The sequence below is a fragment of the Lithobates pipiens genome, unplaced genomic scaffold (genome assembly GCF_037356315.1).
Source record: "Lithobates pipiens isolate NorthernLeopardFrog02 unplaced genomic scaffold, aLitPip1_a1.2 Scaffold_8, whole genome shotgun sequence".
Classification (NCBI taxonomy): domain Eukaryota; kingdom Metazoa; phylum Chordata; class Amphibia; order Anura; family Ranidae; genus Lithobates; species Lithobates pipiens.
The window spans coordinates 469,188,645-469,211,132 of NW_027507903.1; the positions used below are offsets into that span (position 1 = coordinate 469,188,645).

The 22,488-nt window shown below is 46.4% G+C and overlaps 2 protein-coding genes across 3 annotated transcripts in view; one reads left to right on the forward strand and one right to left on the reverse strand.

Annotated features, from left to right (window-relative positions):
• Window positions 1-2,866: 2,866 nt before the first annotated feature.
• DCPH1 (damage control phosphatase 1) lies at window positions 2,867-21,765 on the reverse strand. 2 transcript variants are annotated; one of them, XM_077468577.1, is made up of 6 exons: window positions 21,641-21,765; window positions 19,666-19,721; window positions 18,888-18,993; window positions 9,582-9,823; window positions 7,921-8,086; window positions 2,867-3,968 (listed from the first exon to the last, which is right to left on the reverse strand). In XM_077468577.1, the coding sequence occupies exons 2-6, from the start codon at window positions 19,701-19,703 to the stop codon at window positions 3,207-3,209; spliced, it is 1,314 nt and encodes a 437-aa protein (XP_077324703.1). In that variant the 5' UTR covers window positions 19,704-19,721; window positions 21,641-21,765; the 3' UTR covers window positions 2,867-3,206. The 2 variants fall into 2 exon arrangements, with proteins under 2 accessions (XP_077324703.1, XP_077324704.1); XM_077468578.1 differs by lacking the exon at window positions 21,641-21,765 and adding an exon at window positions 21,570-21,622.
• Window positions 21,766-21,922: 157 nt separating this feature from the next.
• The window catches only part of RMND1 (required for meiotic nuclear division 1 homolog), a 37,272-nt gene continuing 36,706 nt past the window's right edge, over window positions 21,923-22,488 (forward strand). Inside the window, exon 1 of the mRNA XM_077468579.1 lies at window positions 21,923-22,041. The gene's annotated coding sequence lies outside the window, so the exon portion shown is untranslated. The remainder of the gene's footprint in view (window positions 22,042-22,488) is intronic.

Here is a 22,488-nt window from a genome sequence, read left to right on the forward strand (position 1 = left end):
CCGGGCCCTTATAAACTGAAGCACATCAATGTGAACCAGTTGCATAGTATATGGATAGGATTTCAGCTTCAAATGTATATTTATGCTGTAAAATTCATATTTTTTACTGCAAGAAAAAGGACAAATGTGAATAAGCCCTACCACCAATTTATATATATATATATATATATATATATATATATATATATATATATATATATATATATATTTTTGTCTAGGGTACCACTACAAGTTGTATATACCGATTCCTCGCTCCCACAGGCTTCATCTTCTCTGTGTGATGGTTGCCCTGAAGCCACTTCTCTTGATGCCCTTTCAGTCACTCTCTGCCATCATCACATACAATGCAGAACGAGAAGTGAGGACGCCAAGGGCAAACTCATAGTCTGAAACAGAGAGATGAGGAGAGTGCCAGTTGCTGGTGGAGAGAGGGATAATATGAGTGAAACATTATAATCTCCCCCCTACACAAAAACTAGCATTTAACCCTTGCAGTCCAGGGGGAGCCCCAGTGCAGGGTAGTTTTTCCCATTCTCAGGCCAGGTTCACACATATGCGGATTTCACCGCATCCAATTTGCATGACAGGCGGGCGTGACTGATTCTCAATGGGTCCTGTGCATCTTTGGGTCCCATTCAGGTGAGAATTCAAGCTAAAATTCTGACCCGATTCGCACCTGAACCAGTGCTCAGGGAAGCACCAGACCCAAGGCACGAACCCACAGCTGCACATATGTGAACCCAGCCTAAGTATCAAAGCTGAGCTACAGAAATTCAGCCACTTTAATAATTGGGCAAGCACATTGTTAGGGCTGCAGCTAACGATTATTTTCATATTTTCCATAATCGATTAGTTGGCCGATTGTTTCAATTAATCGGTTAATAACCTTTAAAAAAAAAGTGGGTCGAATTGACGTTCATTTTCAACCACAGTGATGGGAAAATTTAGAAATAATAGAAAACTTCTTAAGCCCCATACACACTATCAGATTATCTGCTGAGTTTTTCCTTCAGATTTACCAAAACCATGTAGTAGAAGGGCCTGCCTGATTGCATACACATTGAAACTCCTAAGGCTTGTCCTCATATTATATGGTTTTGGTAAATCTGAAGGAAAAACTCAGCAGATAATCTGATAGTGTGTATGGGGCTTTAGTCAAAGGAATTTTCAGACAGTGTATGTGGTTTTCGTTCAGATATTACATTCATTTTGAAAATAAGTGAAAATTTCAAACAAAATTCTTTCATTCAGCGAATGTAAAAAGATTTTTTGTCTGAATATTCTCATCTGAAAATGGATCAGTGTGGCCAGCATAAGGCTCGGTACACACCTATGCAGTTTGCTTTTGATCTGTTTCTGCAGCGCTTTTTGCTGTGCAATTTGATTTCTGCGCACGTGATTTTACTGCAATTTGCATTTCTGCATTTTTTTGGGCAGATTAAAAAACACAAATTGCTGCAAAAATGCATTACATGCTTTTCTGCAGCTTCTCCATTGAAGTATATTGAACCAATAAAGCACCATTTTGCGTTAAAACTCCCCGACCCTTTCAGATGTGAACGTGTCCCATAGGAAACAATGTAAATGAACTGTAGTGCATTTCTGCAAAAAGCACCAATAAACACATAGATGTGAACCAGGTCTAAGACGTTTAGTAACATAATGGGGTTAAAAAAACTAAAAAACTAAAATTAGCCCTTTATAGTAGAAAAAAAAGCAGCTAATCACTACTGTAAGGGGTTCATTTTTTTACTGTAGAGCTGTGAAAATAATATTTACAGTAGCGATTATTTGCTCTTTTTGTACTATAAAAGGGCTAATTTTAGTTTTTTTTTTAACCCCATTATGTTACTGGTCGATTAATCGATTACTATTTTCATAATCAATTCATTTCATAATCGATTAGTTGTCGATTTGTTGTTTCAGCCCTACACATTGTGAGTTAAGTTTACGGGGGACAGCAACTGACCTAGCTGAGACCAGAGGGTTAAACACAACAGAACTATGTGACATGAGGCTGCAGTCCCAGCTGGAAGCACTGCAAAAAACCTGCTTATTCTGTCAGCTCTAGATTATACCGAACATGGATAAAAAAAACAGAAGTCTAATCTGATTATATTTTTCCCTTCCTGCTCCTCCTCTTCAACATACTAATGAAATTTTTCAGATAAAATCTTTGCTCATTAAATACCTTATTTTAGATCCAGTGATATAACTGTGTCTCTATGCAATGGAGGCAGATCATGCATGGTGGGAGGGGACCTCAGAGTGCTGTACATAGCTTACCTAAAATATCATAGAACCCGCAACGCCTTCCAAAAACCCTTAGTCCACGTACCCAAAGATGACATTCAAAGTAACCAGTGCCAGAGTCATCTGGAGTCCATAGTTCAATAACTGCTTTTCTTTTAGGCAAACATCTGTGCGGTTACAGCAGGAAAAGGGAATCTGCCACTTTAGGAACAACATATCAGTTTGGTGTTAATACAAAAAAGTAAAGACCCTGTCACCTCGCCCATTCAGGGAGAATTCTAGGGGTCACAAACTTGCGGCCTTCCAGCTGTTGAAGAACTACAAGTCCCATCATGCCTCTGCCCATGGAAGTCATGCTTGTAACTGTCAGCTGGGGGGCCACCAGTTTGAGACCCCTGGGTCCTATCAAACACTTTGGGGGACATTTATCAATTTTGTTGCACAGTAAGGCAATGCTAGAACTACTTGCTGTCCGTGGTGAGGTTTTAATTTTTCACACACGTTAAAAAAAAAAAAATATCTGCATTACTTAGAACCCACCAAAACATTAAATATTTTCTAAAAGCAGAGGCCCTGAATAAAATAATGGCAGTTGCAGATTTGTCACACGATGATTGCTCAGCCGTTTATCAAATGCAGATTTTCAGGGAATACAATCAATTTTAGTGACTACAAACACATCGCACACACCTGTGATATGGCAAAAAAAACCTATAATGCCTAAAATGGTCTATAGGTGTTTGAAAGGTCCTCTTTATGTAGATGGGGTGGGGGGCACATTATGCTAAAATAGACACAGTAAATCAGATTCTCCGATGAGAAGAGCAAAGATTCAACACTGCCCATCATACATTTAACTGTTAAGCTTTTTCTTTTACAGGGTGGCTCTAGTTAAAATTCATGTAACTTACTGACTTAGTCATTTCAAGGTTGTAGCTACTCCATTACACAGTTTAACTAAACTGGATAACTCCATATTTCCCAGATACCATCCAGTCTGCTTCTGACGCACTGAGCCGTTCCCCAATCCCGGCTTCTAATCCTACTTGTATGTCAGCTTTTAGAGTTCTGATGCTGCACAGCGGTGCAGGGCGAAAGGTTTTCAGCACTTGAGAAAAGGGAACAGTGAAGTCCCATTTCCGGTCTCCAGTGAGTTTCCTGTAGTTCAGATCTCCTTTAAAAAAAATCATATCAGACTTTTTCAGCTCTGTGTAAAGATCTGGAGCGATTTTTTCCATGCTCCAAAACTCATGTGGCAGAGTCCAGAAGAGATTCTCGTGATAGACCCAGGAACCCTTCTTCAGATTCTCCTTCCATGTCTGACCACACTTTGACATCCACTTGTGATTGACTGCCAGAAACTGTTGGATTGTCCAATCAAAGTCATGCTTTGTGGTGTCTGAAACAAACCAAGGAATGCATTTGCCATGAAAATGAACTTCAGTGGCCAGGTTAAAAAACAAAATGGCATCAGCTAAAATGAAGTCTGTTACTAGTTCAAATCCGGCATTATCCAGAACAATGTCGACTCTTGTCTTCAAGACATTCTCCGAACCGACATCCTTGCCCTTTGTGAGGGTATTCCAGACGGACTCCATATTATCCACCAATATAAATGATTTGTGGGACTCCAGAGAAGCAAGAATACTGGATTTCTGAGAGTTGTCCCGACCTCCAGAAATAGAAAGGTCACACTTGTTTCCCCATAAAGAGACCTAGTAATGGAACAAAAAGTCATTACTCAGCAACATAACTTAAAGCAAACCTCTAGTTTTCATTATAAGAACAAAAATAAATTGCTCTGATGTTTTACAGATAAAGATGGCTCTTCTAGACTGAATGATGGCCAGCATCATTCAACCCACTTCCTCTCATGGACAAAAAAAATAATGTTTTTACACAAATGTTCTATAGTGCGATTGCCAACTTCTTTTTTGGATTCATCATTTTTCACCTGCGCAATTACATTTTCTTTTATATGTTGTTGTAGGAATGCCTCGGCTGCTTGGGACGCCACTCCTCATTGACTGAGACAGGAGCGTGGTGCCATTGGCTCCCACTGCTGTCAAAGTCAGTCAGCCAATGGGGAGAGAAAGGGGGGGCAGGGCCAGGATGCGGCTCCGTGTCCAAATGGACACAGGGAGCTGTGGCTCGGGTGCCCCCATAGCAAGCCGCTTGCTGTGGGGGCACTCAACAAAAGTGAGGGGCCAGGAGCACCAAAGAGGGACCCAAAAAGAGGAGGATCAGGGCTGCTCTGTGCTAAACCACTGCACAGGGCAGGTAAGTATGACATTTTTTTTTTTTCAGTTAATAACAACAAACAAGAGACTTTAGTATCACTTTAAGTTTGTAGATCGTGAGAGAGATAAGAAAATGCCATGAATTGAAAAAAAAAAAAAGTCTTCATCAATTTAAATTAAAACACAAAAATAAACTTTGAAAAAACAAACCCTTGTATGTCTAGAACTCTATACACCGTATCCCCATGGTCTTCTGTCTCACTACTGAATCACCTTCTCATCTGTCCCAACACTGAACCCATCTGCCCCACCACTGTAACCCCCTTTCTCATCTGCCCCATCAATGTACCTCCTGCACATCTGTCTCACCTCTGTACCCCCCCTGCTCTTCTGTTCCACCACTAAACCGCCTTCTCATCTTCCCCAACACTAAACCCCCCTGCTTATCTGGTCCGACATTGAAACACCCCCCTGCCATTTGCCCCAACACTGTAACCCCCCCCCCTGCTCATCTCTTCCACCACTGTACCCTCCTGCTCATCTGTTCCACCTCTGAACCCCTCCTGCTCATTTTCCCCACTGCTGTACCCTTCTGCTCATCTGTTCCACCGCTGTACCCTCTTCTCATCTATATGCGTGATATGCAGAGGGGTGAAATGAAGCAGAAATTAGACACATCTCCCTGTCCTGGCACACTCATACTGCTAACCCACCTATCAAATCCAGCCCATATGCTTGTATGTGATGTCACAAGCATCTGGAATGGATGTGCAATGATGAGCTCAGGTCAGGGGCATTTTCTGAAAGCAGTGGGCCTGTGTGCAGTATCATAAGTTGGGCCCCCGCAGCTGAGAAAAGTGCCACGCTCTGCGCCACAGGAAAAGTTGGATGTGAATTTCACTGCGCTGAATACCGACTCTGGCTTCAAGGGACACAGAGTTCAGGGGTTCAGTAGTAAGAGATGCAGACGCAAAGTTTTAGGAATAATTTCAACAAAGTTCCCGGAAGCTCAACAGTAATTCCACAAACTGTAACCCGATTGTGGTTTTCTCAATCAGTGAAAATCCCTTCTTTCTGAGATTGGTAGCGGCAACCAAGCGAGTCATCTTCCTCCAAATGGTGGGCGGGGCTAGCAGGACTATGATTGGCTTTAGCAGTGGGCAATGACAATCGTCGTCCTCCTCCTGGAAACAGGGACCGCCCCCCCAGCAGAACTGCAAACAATCTCTTCTAGGGATGCACCAAAATTTCGGCCGCCGAAACTTATCGGCCGAAAATGGCCTTTTCGGCAATTTGCCGAAAGGAAAAAACATCCGACAATTGAGCCGAAAATGGGGCGGGGCTCCGCCCCCGCCCCTGGTGCCGCCCATCATGGGAGATCTATAACGCAGGGGAGTCGCCTCCGCCGTCTGGTCAATAGAGTGCCAGGAACAGCTTTAATTTCAATAGCTGTGTGTTCCCCCGTCGCGCACCGTCGCATACAGCCCCTCCCCCTTGTCCGGGGAACTGTGATAGACAGATTACCCGTCCAGATCTCTTCGCGGCATCACTGGCTGCACGGGGGACAACACACTGTTCGGTGCATCCCGAATCTCTTTCCCATCAAAAAACCCGATGATCGTACAGCAAGGTTAGAGAACCAAACCATGTTTCCCATCTTTTACAATGTGTGGGGACGCAGTGCAGGTGCGGCGTGGGGAACTCTGAAATTGGAATACATTAGTGTCTCACTGACACTTCCCTGCACATCTCTACTGATGGGGAGGGAGTCGAGTGTCGGTAAAAGAGGCTTTGTGTGCCGGGGGTGGCCTACCCCTGCCCTAGATAAACAATCTTCAGTGTTATTTCTCAAACCTGTGATAGCCATTTGTACATTGCACACAGAGACACACCCTGTCTTTCTTAAAACAAACAGAGTACACAGTGCCGACTTCCACTTCTGTAAGTGGCTGAATCCAATCCATATATTCAATACCCAAGATGACTTCTGAATTGTGGCTTCCACGAAAAAGAAATAAGTGTACGTAAAGCCAAAACTTTTTGTGATAGAGTGAGGAAGTGTTAAAACCCCTGTCAGCTTTTACTTTGTCATCTTTGTCCCCACTGGGTAAACTCATCCTCTTTGTTTATGGTAGAGAAAATGATGGTAAATCCAAAAACGTAAAGTGGTTTTAAAGGCAATTTTTTTAATTAAAATAATCAACATGTTATACTCACCTGCTCTATGCAATGGTATTGTACAAAGCAGCCCCAAACCTCCTCTTCTGGTGTCCCCCACCAAAGATCTTGGCTACTCCTTTTATGTACCTGCCCCCATAGCAAGCGTTTGCTGTTGGGTGCAGACGTGCGATCTTGATCCAAAACCGGGCTGTGTGCATCCAATGATGCACACAAAGCAGCTCGACCCCCGCTACCTCTTGCCAGGATTTGACTGAGAACTGTTCCCAGCCAAGCTTCTGAGAGCAGGAAGAGAGGAGAGAAAACCGAAGACCGGCAGACGGGCACAGCGCTAGATTGATACAAGACTTGGAAAAGTCTTTAGAAGGGAGGGAAGGGTAAAGCAAATGGCAAAATATTTTTTTACCCTAAACACAGGGAATGCATTAAAGTGGCTGTAACCCTGATTGATGAAATTTGAGCTTGTATCTGAGGATCTATCTGCAGTGTTTTGTTATCTCTCTTCAAAGCACTATGTCCCATAGTTTTGTCCTGCTCTGTTATCAGCCCGATAACATTTGACAAGCTCTCTAGACTGGAGCCTGAAGTGTGTGACAGGAAGGTTGCTATAAATTAGATTAGCACACAGCTAAACTATTCACAGGCAACCTCTGCATGTGTAGGGAGGGGGAGGTGTGCCTTTCCTACAATCAGCTGCCTCAGTGTCTAGCAAATATCCGCTCCTACAGGGGAACCAGGAAGTGAAAATTCTAACAGGATGTGCACTTTCTAAACAGTATATAAAGATAAAAGACAACAGAAATATATGTAAAACCTATGTAGGAGGATTTGTTTCATCTCTGTATCATCTGAGGCTGTTCACTTCACTGGGTAGGGTTTACATCCACTTTAAGGTAAAAAAACATTTTCCCTTTAGAGACACTTTAAGATTTGTCAAAGGAATAAGAGGGGGAAAGGAAATCTTTTCATAGAATTCTTAAATTTGAGCTGTACAAAAAAAAAAAAAGAAAAAAAAATAGTTATTGGGGGAATCCTGCTTTTAAAGAATTTTATCTGTAGTGTTTTCTGGGAATTGTGGGTGGAGCTACTCTCAGGTGCTATTCTGAAGAACAATTTGTGAAAAAAAAAATCCATATTCATTCCTAATTTTGATGGTCATTCAATTCTGTGGGGAGCACACTGCTTTTTTTTTTACATTTATTTTTCATAATAGGTTTACGCTTTAATCTATTTTCCCAGCCCTACCTACCTGTAGTAGTTTATAGAACTCCTCTTGGCGCTGTTCTTTGCTCAGGCTGGCAATGGTCTTTTTAAGCTCCTGTAGATGAGTGCAGAGGGCCATCATTGCTTGCTGAGACTGAAAGAAGCTTTCATTCTTTACCTCCCTGAAGACATCATACTCAGAGATTGGAGGGCTGTGGGAAAGCAAGGTAAAGAACAGGATGCAGGAGGAACTTCAAAACCAATTACGTGAAAATAAAATGTTTTTTTTATCAAACTGTAAACTTTGTGTAAAACACTGAAGGACGGGATGCAAGAGACACTACGGCCTAAGACCAAACCTCTAGACTCTAGAGCCACATTTACACAAAATGAAACCCTCTTTATCCATCTGCAACTAATACCACGGTTTCCCCCAAACTGCTTAGCATGCTTAAAGGATAAGTTCACTTTTGAAAGAAGGAGGCGGCAGCTGCAGCACCGAAAACATGTTCTGCCCTAAAAATCAGGTGTAACATGTTCTCAAATGTGAACTTATTCTTTAGAAGATTTTTTTTTTTCTGTTTTGGATAGTGTGGAGGGGGATTAGAATACCAGGCAGGTTTTTAAATTTGCAATTCTGTCTCACTCCACCCAAAAATGGAAAACATTTCAGGAAGGGCCTTACTTTGATGGCCAATTCCCACTTGTTCATTTATATTTAGAAACACTCATTCATTTTGTTACAGGAAAAGTAGAAAACGTATTGTAACAAGTCTGGTTTTCATTTATTTGCTGCCGTTTAGTGTGAATGGAAATTGCATGGGCACGTTCACGCCTACATTTGTGCATTACCATACACGCTGCACAGGGCCAGCGCTACCTATAGGCAAGGTAGGTGCTGGCCTAGAGAGCACACCAGTCGGGGGTGCCAGAGGTGCCTCCTCCTCATTGGCCGGCTGTGCAAAACAGCCTAAGAAAAAGGGGCTTCCGGTCGCTAGAAGCTCCCTCTCCATGGACAGTCCTGTAGGGACCAGTCTCCTCAGAAATGAGGGAAGTTGCTTGGATCCAGCTGTCTGTCCTCCCCTCCCCCTGGGATGATGAGTGACAGGCTCACGCCTGCAGCAACCCCCCCCCCATCCAGTACCGAGGGTCCTGGTGGAGCATCCAAGAGAAGAAGTCTGATTCTCCCCCCCCCCCCCCCCCCCCCCGAGCACCAGGTGAGGCCTACACAGCACTCGGGACACCAATCTACTCTCCCTGGGATCTACATGCGGCTTTGAGAATGCGGTCAGCCCCCGTTTCCTTCTGGACCCCGTTAGTATACTACCCTAGCCTGTCCGTATACCTGCAGACCACAGCTGGCATGAGGAAGCGAACCGGTGATGTCACTATATGTCTTTAAACCGGGTCCAGAGGCACAGATGCTAGCCTGCAGACCACAACTGAAGAAATAGGTGGAGAGGTGCCACAAAAATCTCCACCCCCACCACCTTCACCATATACATGGGCAGGGCAAACAGGGTGGGGTCAGGGGTGGAGCCAAGGGGAGGTGGAGCCAAGGGGGAGGTGGCAAAATTAGGTTTTCACCTACAGTGTCAAAAATCCTTGCACCAGCCCTGGCAATGCAGCCATATGGAAGAGTGTGAATCCCGACCAACTCTCTGTATATACACAGACAAAAAGGTGTGTGTGCAGCCACTTACTTACCTCAATGACATCCCCTCCTGGATTCTGCGGTAGAGATAACACTCCACATACAGCCATGGAGATCGGAACCAGCTTGGATCTTCACCATTGCCAAGAAGTGTCTTCTGGTAGTCCAGGTATTGGTTCCAGATGTCTATGTCCTGCCAGTTATCAGTCAACGGAAGAATAGACTTATTTGTCTGCATCTCATTACGCAGTTTTGAGAAGATAGAAATTGCCTTCTTTTCTGCCACAATACCTTCCTGAAACAAATCGCAAATTTCTTAAAACAAAAACACAGTTGGCCACAAGAAGGTGCAAAGTATCATAGGGATTGCCTATTACAGTGATGGCGAACCTTGGCACCCCAGATGTTTTGGAACTACACTTCCCACGATGCTCATGCACTCTGCAGTGTAGTTGAGCATCATGGGAAATGTAGTTCTAAAACATCTGGGGTGCCAAGGTTCGCCATCACTGGCCTATTATATTTAGTGCCATCTAGTGGCCAAACACAGTATTATACAATTTAAATCAATGAAAAACATTCTACCAGCAAAGGAAATAGCTGAATATTTGATTCTATGCCCCATTCATGCAGAATGAAAGTACATGCACTTCTTTAGGGGGAATTGCTGTGCAAAAGTTTTTAAATACACCCCCAAGTGTATTTCACCAGTGTACTTATTATTCAGTGAGCCAGAAGAGGCTCTTTAATTAGGCAAAGTAGGCAGTGGTCTAAGGCCTCACTCACAGGGGCCTCATGGCCAGCTGATTTGCAACGAGACAGTGGCGGAACTACCGGGGTTCCTTGGGCACCTCACCATCAGACCGACCAACAATCACCCCCCCCCCCCCCAAAAAATTTCATGCATTTACGGAGCCAGCTGATTACTAATCAGCTCAGTGGGGAGGGGGGGGGGGGGCGGTTGCTTGGCAGGTCGCTGGTCAAGTGTAGTTACGTTATGGTGCTTGACGCTTTTCCAGCTAATTTTAAAGTATTTTCAAGGAGAGGGTGCACACAGGTTAGTATGTGACACAGTCATTATTTGGAGGAGGGGGGAGGGGTTGTCACAGATGTAGGGGACAAGTTGAGACCCTAAGGTAAGGGGGGGGGGCCTTGGACACTGACAAAGTTATATCTGTGTCCTCACTCCCTTCTTACTTCAGTGAACCCCGATGTAAGTGGGAATGTTGTGAACTCTGGTGTAAGAGGTTCTCTGGTCACCAGAGCCCCCCTCCCTTACATCAGAGTTATAGCGCAAGGGGGACTCTGACGCTAAGGAGGAACTCTGCAAACTGATGTAAAGGGGGGCTCTGGTCACCAGAGAAACTCTACACCATAGTTCCCCTTTACATCATGTTTCACAGAGTTCCTGCTTGCACTTTTAGGCAAACCCTGCAGACTCTGATGTACTGTAAAGGGAAACTGATGTAAAGGAGGCTCTGATGTAAGGGGGGATTATAATGCAAGGGAAAGAAGGGGGCCCCGCTGCAGAACACGTGAAATAAAGGGCCTGGGGCTCGGATCGGGGGCCCTTGATGGAGTTTTGTAATAGGGTCTTGAAGGTTCTAGTTACGCCTTTAGTTAGCTGAAGGTAAGTACCTAGGTAGGTAGCTGAAACTCTGGAAAGTGAGCTTTAACAACAGGTTACACCTGCATTTAGGGTGTAACATGTTATTAAGCACCCTCCTTACATCCCTCCCCTGGAACCCCCTACCTGCACCCACTGTCACATTTTATTTCCTGTGCCTTATTTTTATTAAAAAGGTGAACTTAGCCTTTGGATATTATTTCCCCTCCATTCCTAGTTAGTCCTATGCACAGTTCAATCACACAGCTTACCATCATGGCAGACTTGACAATACGAGTTACACTAGAGATTGATATCTCTCTATTTGTTCCTGTACCTGGCACCTTGGTGTATTGACACTTATGATACTTACCATCATCTTTCATAAGGATATCACCATTGAATCCAGCTTGCTCCCTGATTGTGGCTTGCATGTGGATTTTCTGAACACAAGTGGAGAGTTAACAACCAGGAGTTGAAAACAGGAGTTAAGACAGGAGTCTCTAACCTCTATCCTACCTCCATCCTCCCCTCCATTTTAAAGATCCCACTGCAAGGGGCAACCAGACAGCTTTCCAGAAATGTCAGGCTGACAGCAAGCCAGATTCACCGGAACCAGAGTGTTTAAAGGGGACAACCGCAGCCAGGTAAGCTTGCACCTCCATTCCCCCCCCCCCCCAGTGATTGTTCCAGGGACTCCGTCCGACCGCCTACGGGGGTCAGGAAGGAATTTTTGCCCCACTGGTGCATTTGGCTGCTACTGTCAGGGGGTTTTTCGCCTTCCTCTGGAACAACCATAGGTTAGCATACCCCTACCTCCGGCCTCCTTTCCATTTTTTACGCTATCCTAGGACGACTATTCCAGATCACAGCCAGACTTCTTTTCTAAGCGGAGACCTCAACCTTAAATAAAGGCAGCTGGAACAGCCAGCAACCGAATACAACAACTCCTTCCGCATCCATATAGGCATCCCCTGATCAACTTGCGCGCTAATAGCCTCAAGCACGGCGGCAAGTCTGATACCTAGCCCCACCTCAGGATCAATACCCTGATCAGGATCATCATCTTAGGCCCATAGTACCATCAACAGCATCCACAAACCATGTGCTACTTCAAATACTCAGCTGAAGTTCTGCACAGACTAAGGAACATCAACACCACATTGCCATCTTCCATACAAAAAATACTTCAAAGAGAACAACTATTAAAAACCGGACGACAACCAGCTCCCAACCACAGGAAGACATCTACTCGACCACTACAATTAGATTGCGCCTTGATTAACGCCAGGTCTGCAGTCAAACATAGACTGGAAGTACACGACTTCATCATCGAGAACAATGTAGACTGCCTCTTCATCACCGAAAGCTGGTTAACCTCTGACTGCAACACCATCCTCACCGAATTGGTGCCGGAAAACTACAGGATCCTAACCGAACACCGGATAGGGAAAAAAGGAGGAGGCCTAGCAGTGATCTTTAAAGGTCACCTGGATCTCACTAAACCATCATCTCAGAACCCAGTGTCTTTTATGGAAACCCTGACGCTACATTTTCAACCAACACCCCATGACACCACTCATATTCTACTGTGCTACAGACCACCGGGACCAAAGTCCAATCTTCTTTCACCCCTCACGGAATCCTTTGCAATGCACATCCTAAAATTCAAAAATTTCCTGGCACTCGGAGATTTCAACCTTTGGGCAAACGAGCCTAAAGACCCCATCGCGACTGCCTGCATCAATCAACTAGAAGAACTGGGTCTACAGCAACTGATAAAGACTCCCACGCGTGGGTCAGGACACACCCTGGACCTCATTTTCAAACAGAACATCGACGTCAACATACTCGACAACATAACTCTGCCATGGACGGATCACCACGCCATCAAATTCAAAATTGCTACCAACATCACCAACGCAAAACGGAAACCTGTAACAACGCACTGGACCAGATCGCATAAAAAACTGAACTCCGAAGCCTTCAAAACCACTCTGTCCAAAAAAATATCTACAATAACCTTAAACCACTCTACGGAGGAAACACTCAACTCCCTGAACAAGGCATTACTGCAATCAGCAGACTCGGTAGCACCAAAACGCAGGGCTCTCATCAGGAAGAAAAATGCTGGATGGTTTAATAGCTCCCTCTCCGTACTAAAGCAAGAACGCAGAAGAGCGGAAAGAACATGGAGAAGAAATCCCACCGAGGAAAACCTATTTAACTACAAAGGTCTGACAGAGAATTATCGGAAAGCAATCTTCAAAGCCAAAAAGGACCACTTCTCATATACAATCTCAACGGCCGCAAACCAACCACGGGAACTGTTTAAACTGGTTAATCAATCAATGAATCCGGTGTGCCTAGAACCCCCAGAAAGCGAATCCCAGGATTACTGTGACAAACTGTCGGATTTTTTCATCGATAAAGTCAAAACCATCAGGGAAACAATTTGTCAGAAGAAAACATCCAACCTCAGCCAGCAAATACATAAAGAGGATGTCCGCACCAACATACCGCAACCGCCAAAATTTTCACTATCCCCAATTACCGTAGACACCGCAAAAAACATCATTAATAAACTGCGTGACAGTACCTCACCTATTGACATCATCCCCACAAAACTACTGAAAGAATGCTCCGACATCGTGGCTCCAACCATAACCCACCTCATAAACCGATCATTCCACGAAGGGATTGTTCCCAGCATCCTCAAACAAGGCATCGTCAAACCTCTACTCAAGAAACCAAACCTGGACCCTCAGGATCCAAACAACCGTAGGCCGATTACAAGCCTCAACACCATTTCTAAGATCATGGAGAAAGCTGTAGTACATCAGCTACAACTTCACCTGGATACTCACAAACTCCTGGACCCGCTGCAATCAGGCTTCCGCCCAGGTCATGGAACAGAAACAGCTCTCCTCAAGATTTGGGATGACGCCCTCGAAGCAGCAGATGACGGAGAGCCGTGTCTCCTCGTACTGCTAGACCTAAGTGCAGCGTTTGATACAGTAGATCACAATACTCTACTCGTCCGCCTCACAGAAGTAGCCGGAGTCCAAGACATAGATCTCCATTGGTTCGCGTCCTTCCTAGGAAATCGGTCACAGACAGTGAAACTAGGAAAATTCCTCTCCGAAACTCGGGCAGTCACCTGCGGAGTCCCTCAAGGCTCTCCGTTGTCACCCGTTCTCTTCAACATTTACATTCGCCCACTCCTTCAAATCATCAGATGCTCAGATCTCTGCTTCCACTCTTACGCTGACGACACGCAATTTTATTTCCAGATCAATGGAAAAAAAGATCACCAACAACAACTTGAAAACTGCCTCAAATCAATAGAGGACTGGATAACCTCCAACTCCCTCCAGCTGAACCAATCAAAGACAGAGCTTCTTATCTTACACCCAAATCATAAGCCCGCAACCAAAACCTCCTGGTCTCCACCAACCGTCTTTGGGCAGACTATCTCCCCAAAGACCAAAGCGAAGAGTCTCGGGGTTATTTTAGACGCACAAATGTCAATGGATGAGCAAATAGGATCTGTAGTCAGTCGATCTCACCATCTGCTGCGCATGCTTCGCAGACTCATCCCTTTTATCCCAAAGAATGACAAAGCAGTGGTAGTTGGAACAATCATTAATTCACGACTGGACTACGCAAACTCGCTTTACATAGGATTACCACAATATCAACTTGCGCGATTACAATTGATCCAAAACACGGCGGCAAGGCTGATATCAGGAAAAAAACCCTGGGAATCCATTTCTCCTTCACTGAGGAGCTTACATTGGCTAACCGTAAAAAATCGGATCACGTTCAAGACCCTTTGCCTCACCCACAAATGCGTGCATAGAGAAGCTCCGCAATACCTAATGGAGAAAATAAATCATTACACACCAAACCGCAGTCTTCGATCAGCCAACAAAAACCTCCTCCTCGTGCCCAAAGCCCGGTATAAATCCAAGGGGGATCGGAGATTCGCTGTCCAAGGGCCTCGGCTATGGAATGCTCTACCAATCAACATCCGCCTGGAAGAAAATCACCTGGCTTTTAGGAAAAAACTCAAGACCTTCCTCTTTTAGCAGATGATCAAAGCTCGCCACAGCGCCTAGAGGCGATTCAGTTCGCATTGTGCGCTATATAAGTATTTCATTCATTCATTCATTCATTCACTGGCATATTGATGATCCACATCTCTCCATTTGTTCTTGTGCTTGGCACCTTGGAGTATTGATACTTATAAAATTTACCATCGTTTTTTCACAAGGATACCATCACTGAATGGCTACTGGGATTTTGAACTCAATTTTAATGCACTATACAATTTACATACATTCATTTTTTCTTATTCTTTGATTAATAAAATGTACATTTATTATAGTCCAGTGAGTAATGTTATACATTTTATAAAGTTCTTTGGTAGTTGAGTTTAAACCGGGGTTTTTAACTTAGGCCGCGTACACACGGGCGGACTGTTCGCCCAACCTTGTCCGCTGAACAGTGTTTGGGCGGACAGTCCGCTCGTGTGTGGGCTTTCAGCGGACAGTTTCAGCGGACAGTTGGACGGACAAAGTCTTTCGGAAATTCCGAAAAACTGTCCGCTGAAACTGTGTTTGAGCGAACAGTCCGCCCGTGTGTGGGCTTGTCCGCTGTACTTTCGAAATGAGCGGACTGTTCCCGCTCGGAAAGTCCGCCCATTTCGAGCGCGTGTACAGGTAGGCGGGGCCCGCGAAGGAGACGTCGCGGGCTCCGCCGCCTGGAATGGGCTTAAAGGGGAACCCCAACGCCGAAAAAAATCGGCGTGGGGGTTCCCCCCAAGTCCACACCAGACCCTTGTCCGAGCACGCTACCCGGCCGGCCAGGAAAGGGGGGCGAGCGAGCGCGCCCCCCCTCCTGAGCCGTACCAGGCCGCGTGCCCTCAACATGGGGGGTGCCTTGGGGAAGGGGGGGGCCGCGCGGCCCCCCCACCCCAAAGCACCTTGTCCCCATGTTGATGAGGACAAGGGCCTCTTCCCGACAACCCTGGCCGTTGGTTGTCGGGGTCTGCGGGCGGGGGGCTTATCGGAATCCGGGAGCCCCCTTTAAGAAGGGGGCCCCCGGATACCGGCCCCCCACCCTATGTGAATGAGTATGGGGTACAATGTACCCCTACCCATTCACCTGTGAACTAAAGTACAATAAAAAACACAACACAGAGAAAAAATATTTTATTGCACAGCTCCGGGGGTCTTCCGTCTTCGGGGGTCTTCTCGCCGGACTCCTCCGCTATGTGTGTGTAGCTCTTTTGCTAGCGGAGGAGTCCGGCTTTCTTCCTCCCCGCCGCCGGCCTCTTCTCCCGACTTCGGGGGTCTTGTCCCCCTCTTCGGTTCTTCTGCCGGGCCACCGCGCCTGGTCCGGTGGCCCGGTCTTCTGTCGCCGTCTTCCGTTCTTCTGTCGCCGCCTTCGGTTCTTCTGCCGGGCCACCGCGCCTTCTTGTAGCTCTTTTACAGGCGGTGGCCCGGTCTTCTGTCGCCGCCGCCGCCTTCCGTTCTTGTTCTTCTTCTTGTTCTTCTTCTTCTCCTGGAGATGTTGACTCGACGAGCTCTCCGGCCGGAATGCCAGAGCCGCGCTGTGCGGTCACTTATATAGTGACAATGGGGCGGTGTCACATGGTATATGTCACATGGGTTGGTCACATGGTGACCCCGCCCCCTTACGATGTCATAGTCCCCATGTGACATCAACCCATGTGACCAACCCATGTGACATATACCATGTGACACCGCCCCATTGTCACTATATAAGTGGCAGCGGAGCGTGTCCCTGGCATTCCGGCCGGAGAGCTCGTCGAGTCAACATCTCCAGGAGAAGAAGAAGAACAAGAAGAAGAACAAGAACGGAAGGCGGCGGCGGCGACAGAAGACCGGGCCACCGCCTGTAAAAGAGCTACAAGAAGGCGCGGTGGCCCGGCAGAAGAACCGAAGGCGGCGACAGAAGAACGGAAGACGGCGACAGAAGACCGGGCCACCGGACCAGGCGCGGTGGCCCGGCAGAAGAACCGAAGAGGGGGACAAGACCCCCGAAGTCGGGAGAAGAGGCCGGCGGCGGGGAGGAAGAAAGCCGGACTCCTCCGCTAGCAAAAGAGCTACACACACATAGCGGAGGAGTCCGGCGAGAAGACCCCCGAAGACGGAAGACCCCCGGAGCTGTGCAATAAAATATTTTTTCTCTGTGTTGTGTTTTTTATTGTACTTTAGTTCACAGGTGAATGGGTAGGGGTACATTGTACCCCATACTCATTCACATAGGGTGGGGGGCCGGTATCCGGGGGCCCCCTTCTTAAAGGGGGCTCCCGGATTCCGATAAGCCCCCCGCCCGCAGACCCCGACAACCAACGGCCAGGGTTGTCGGGAAGAGGCCCTTGTCCTCATCAACATGGGGACAAGGTGCTTTGGGGTGGGGGGGCCGCGCGGCCCCCCCTTCCCCAAGGCACCCCCCATGTTGAGGGCACGCGGCCTGGTACGGCTCAGGAGGGGGGGCGCGCTCGCTCGCCCCCCTTTCCTGGCCGGCCGGGTAGCGTGCTCGGACAAGGGTCTGGTGTGGACTTGGGGGGAACCCCCACGCCGATTTTTTTCGGCGTTGGGGTTCCCCTTTAAGCCCATTCCAGGCGGCGGAGCCCGCGACGTCTCCTTCGCGGGCCCCGCCTACCTGTACACGCGCTCGAAATGGGCGGATTTGCCTCCGCCTTACGTGGGCGAGTCCGTTCATTTCAAAAGTTGAGCGAACTGTTTGCCCAACCTTGTTCGTCAAACAGTCCGCTCGTGTGTGGGCAAGTCCGCTCATGCAAATTTTGAGCGGACTGTTTGATGAAACTGTTTGCCGAACAAGGTTGGGCGAACAGTCCGCCCGTGTGTACGCGGCCTTAGTCTTTCCAGTTGTATATGTAGCAATGTACTCCCACCATTTAGAGCTATTTATCTCCATTATAACCTTTGTAGGTGATTTTTAGTCAGTCTCGGAGCACCTATTTTAGTATTTATTCTATGACAGGTTTGCTTTGATTCCATTTTTCCACATCTGAAAGATATCCGACATGACACAGTTGTATTGTGCTCATTTATAATTAAAGCCCAAATGATGACACCCATACTGTAAATCAGGTATGTCCAGTTTAATACGGCCCCTTTTGTGCCCCCCCAGGGTCACAGAAGATATGTACAGTATTTATCGGCAATGCCTCGGAGGGGACGGGATGAGCGGCATCAGATTACATACATGAGAATTTCCCGTTTACTCTGCGGCATCTGTAATAGGAAGTGCATCACATACTAGCCCATTATGTGACACTTATCTGCAAACGAATCCATCGCTGTCCCCTGTGCAGGCTGCATCCATCTTCGAGCCTGTTCCTTCTGGGGGTCGCTGACTCCGGCTCTGTGACTGGCCGGAGCCACGTAACGTCACGTTATGCACGCGTGAGCCGTCATAATGGCACACGCTGGGGGAAGAAACGGTACGGAGGTCCGTTTCTTTACAGCGCATGCACCGATTACATCATCAGAGCACTACAAGTGAAATATCTCCTAAAAGTCGCACGTTTAGGAGATATTTCCACTACCTATAGGCAACCCTTAGTCTAGGCTTACCTATAGTTAAGTCACTAGGGAGGGTTTACAACCACTTTAAAAATGAAGGATTTCTATGTCATGGGACATTAGAATGGTTTGTTACTACCATGAGCATCCCATCAAAACTGATCACTCACCTCCCCATATTCTTCAAAGAACTCATTTTTATTCCGGTGTATAGTGTCAATCACTTTTGTTAGAATCTGTGGCAACCTGTCCTTAACAGTGTAATATGCAAATGATCTATAAGAGAAATAAAAATAGCAGGAAAATTAGTTGACTATAGCTAAACACTCTGGGAAAAATACAAGCAAATCCAGCTGTCAATCTATGCAACAGTTTGTATGTCCATTTAATATCCCTGTATTGCACTACTACAGACTAAAACCTTTAAAATGACATTGAAGTAAACTTGCTAGTAAAATAAAGGTACTGAGTTTTCATATGTAAAGAGAAGTTTAATCTGGGCAATGCAGGCAGATCATGGCTGTGTGAGGGGCTAGCAGGGTGTAGAACAGTGGCAGCCTGTCCATAGGGGGCGCTGGCAATAAAAAAAAAAATGGGGGGGTATCACTGAGTGTGCTGCGTGGCAGTGACTGGCAGCTGTGGAGGTCCCAACCAACCCCCCCCCCCACTTTCCTGCATCCTAAAATGAACCCCCTGCCTCTCCACCCTAAACAATAAAAGAAGGAAACCCACATCCAATTTGCATAAGCATGAACCCAGTCTTAATTGCTTTTGTACACTTGAAGAAACAGTTCAATGTTTGTACAGCATTGCATATTTCCATTTTGTGTCTTTTTTTACATATTTGTTGCAAGCATTATGCAAGGTGTACAGAGTTTACAAGTTTCTTTGCATCACTCTTTATAAATGGGTCCCCCATGTATGCCGTACAGATCAGTAAACACTCACCCTTCATAACTGGCAGATAGTGAACAGGGAGTCTCCATTGTGTTGATCCACTTAATCTGCAAGAAACATAGGAAAATATTTTACACAGGAACAGAAGACTTGTCAGGGATAGTGTTCGGTGCAATCTAAACGATCACTACTAAAAAGGTGAAATATAGTAATTTTAAGAAAAAACAGCTGATTATTTGCATCTTCTGTTTGCAATTACCACCTATAAGGCCCCTTAAGGCTAGACTTTGTGCACAAAAACACACTAATTATATATACATACACACACACACACTAATTTATATATATTTTTCAGACAGCAGAGCTGTGGGAGGGGCCCAGGAGACTCCAACCACTACTACAGGCTGCCTGCAGAAAACTACAGGAGGGGGGTGGAGAAAAGACCAGTCTCCCTGCACAAGGATGGAGAGCAGCAGTGACCGGTCTTTATCACAGGAAGCTCCTATACTGAGGGAAAGTCTCACACTGGATGACACTGGATGACAGATCTGGAGGAAATACACAAAACACACCAAGATTCTAATAAGAATACACACGATTAGTGTATTTAGATAAAATTTCCCGGAGTTCAGCTTTAAAGGAAACCAGTCCTGAGAGAACACGGACGCTGCCAATACTGGCCTCTCCTGAAAACTCTAGTGGCCGTCATGTTGGTCCAATCGTTTTAATGCTTCCAAAGCACAGACTTGGGACAAGTATACAGGTCAAGAGTCTGGACCTACCTGTGTGTTTTTTTTCCCCCCTGGTCAATGAGTCAGTGTATTAAAGCCAATAAATCAGTACGACAGCCAGTCAAGTGGTATTCTCAGACTGACATCAATCTATTTCTATCATTGCAGTGTTCTTTAAAGAAAAGGCAAACATGGCAACTAAGGATGAGCTCAGGCATGTTTGCATACTCCACGTGCAGAGCCCGCCAGGAAGTCGGCGCAGAGTTGCGCTAATCACAGGCAGTGAGACATTGCCCCGATGTGCGGCTGCAGAGATCGGCAATGTCTCACTGCCTGCGATTAGCGCAGCGCCGACTTCCTGGCAGGCTCTGCACGTGGAGTATGCAAACATGCCTGAGCTCATCCCTAATGGCAACTGTTCAGATCATGGTAAAGCTAATAAAAGCAAAGAAAGCGATGGCGAGAATAATGTAGAGGCAACCACTGCTGACTGAGTTTTCTAAAAAGCCTTACTGCTTGGCTGTGGTGCCGATTCACTCGCTTTACCATTTTCATTTAATGACCTGGACAAGTGTGCAGATTAGAAGGCCTAACGCCTCATTGACTCAGACAGTACTGAGGCTAGTAGGTCAATGTAACAACCTGACAAGTAGCATTTACTAAAACTGATAAGCATGCCAGGTGAGTGGCATTTCCTACAAGTGTGCATGCTGGGCAAGCAGCTTTTTCTAAGACAGGAGGGCATGCTGTAAAAATAGCATTTTCTAAGACTAGATAGGTAAGCACGCCGGGCAAGCAGCGTTTTCTAAGAAAGGTGAGCATGACGGCAAAGCAGCGTTTTCTAACACAGGTGAGTATGACGGGCAAGCAGCGTTTTCTAAGACAGGTAAGCATGACGGGCAAGCAGCATTTTCTAAGACTTGACTGGTGAGCATGCCGGGCAAGCAGCACTTTGTAAGATAGGTGAGCACGCCGGGCAAGCAGCGTTTTCTAAGACATGCGAGTATGCCGGGCAAGCATTTTCTAAGACAGGCGAGTACGCCAGGCAAGCAGCATTTTCTAAGACAGGCGAGCATGCAGGGCAAGCAGCGTTTTCTAAGACAGATGAGCATGACGGACAAGCAGCTTTTTGTAAGACTGGACTGGTGAGCATGCCAGGCAAGTAGTGCTTTCTAAGAGAGGGAAGCAGTGGCAACCCCTGTATTTCTTTCCCTACAGCTTTACTTGAAACAAGGCAGAACCCAGCCCCAGAAGCCGCCATAGAGGAAGTACAGAGAGCAGTCACACAATCTTACTCTGGCTTCTGACTTCTCCCACTTGCTGCGCTGCAGAACATAAGCAGAAGCTTCTCTGATCTATGTAATAGCATCACACACCGCTCATCCGCACATTCGCCTGACCCTAAACCCCAATATTCGCAGGAATAACTTCTACAGCCTAGCACTGACTACATTTAGGGTCAGTTTTATTCTAATGAATATTTTAACTGTCCGTTCTGTAATCGATTTTACAACGCAAGATCAGAAGTGAGGAATCTGCTCTTGTGAATCGGTAACTTCTAGCTGCCTGGGCTGGACAAATGACAGGGAAGCTCCGAGCCTCTAGTGGGCGTGGCTGGCTGCGTTATACGATAGAAGAGCTTGACGGGGGGCGTGGCTTGGTGCGATAAAGACTGGGCGGGGCTTCCGTCAGGCAGGTAAGGTGGTGCTGGGTGAAAGTCGCGGGTTCGAATCTGTGCGGTGTCAGGGTTCATGTTCAGACACCGCTCCCTAGGATATACTTCATGTACACGTGGTCTGTCATTGTACTGAACCTGAAGGGGCTAACAGAACACTGCAAGGTCAATTCCCGAGTTACAGGCATTCCAGGAGAAGATAATATGTCAGCCATGGAGTCTTGGAGCATGGGGGAGCTAGGAGCTCAGCATGGGGGGCGGGGCTTGAAAGTGTCACTAAACCCTCAATGAAAACATACAGAAATATAAATGTAACTGCCTGTCCTTCATTCTATTTCTTCATGATGCCTATTTGTGCTGTATTAAGAATATTCAGCTTTTATAAGCCTGCTGTGCGGTGTTTCTGCCTATAGGGGGGCTCCTTTGCCTTGCAGGGTCTCCCTGGAGTCCCCTGACATTATTATTATA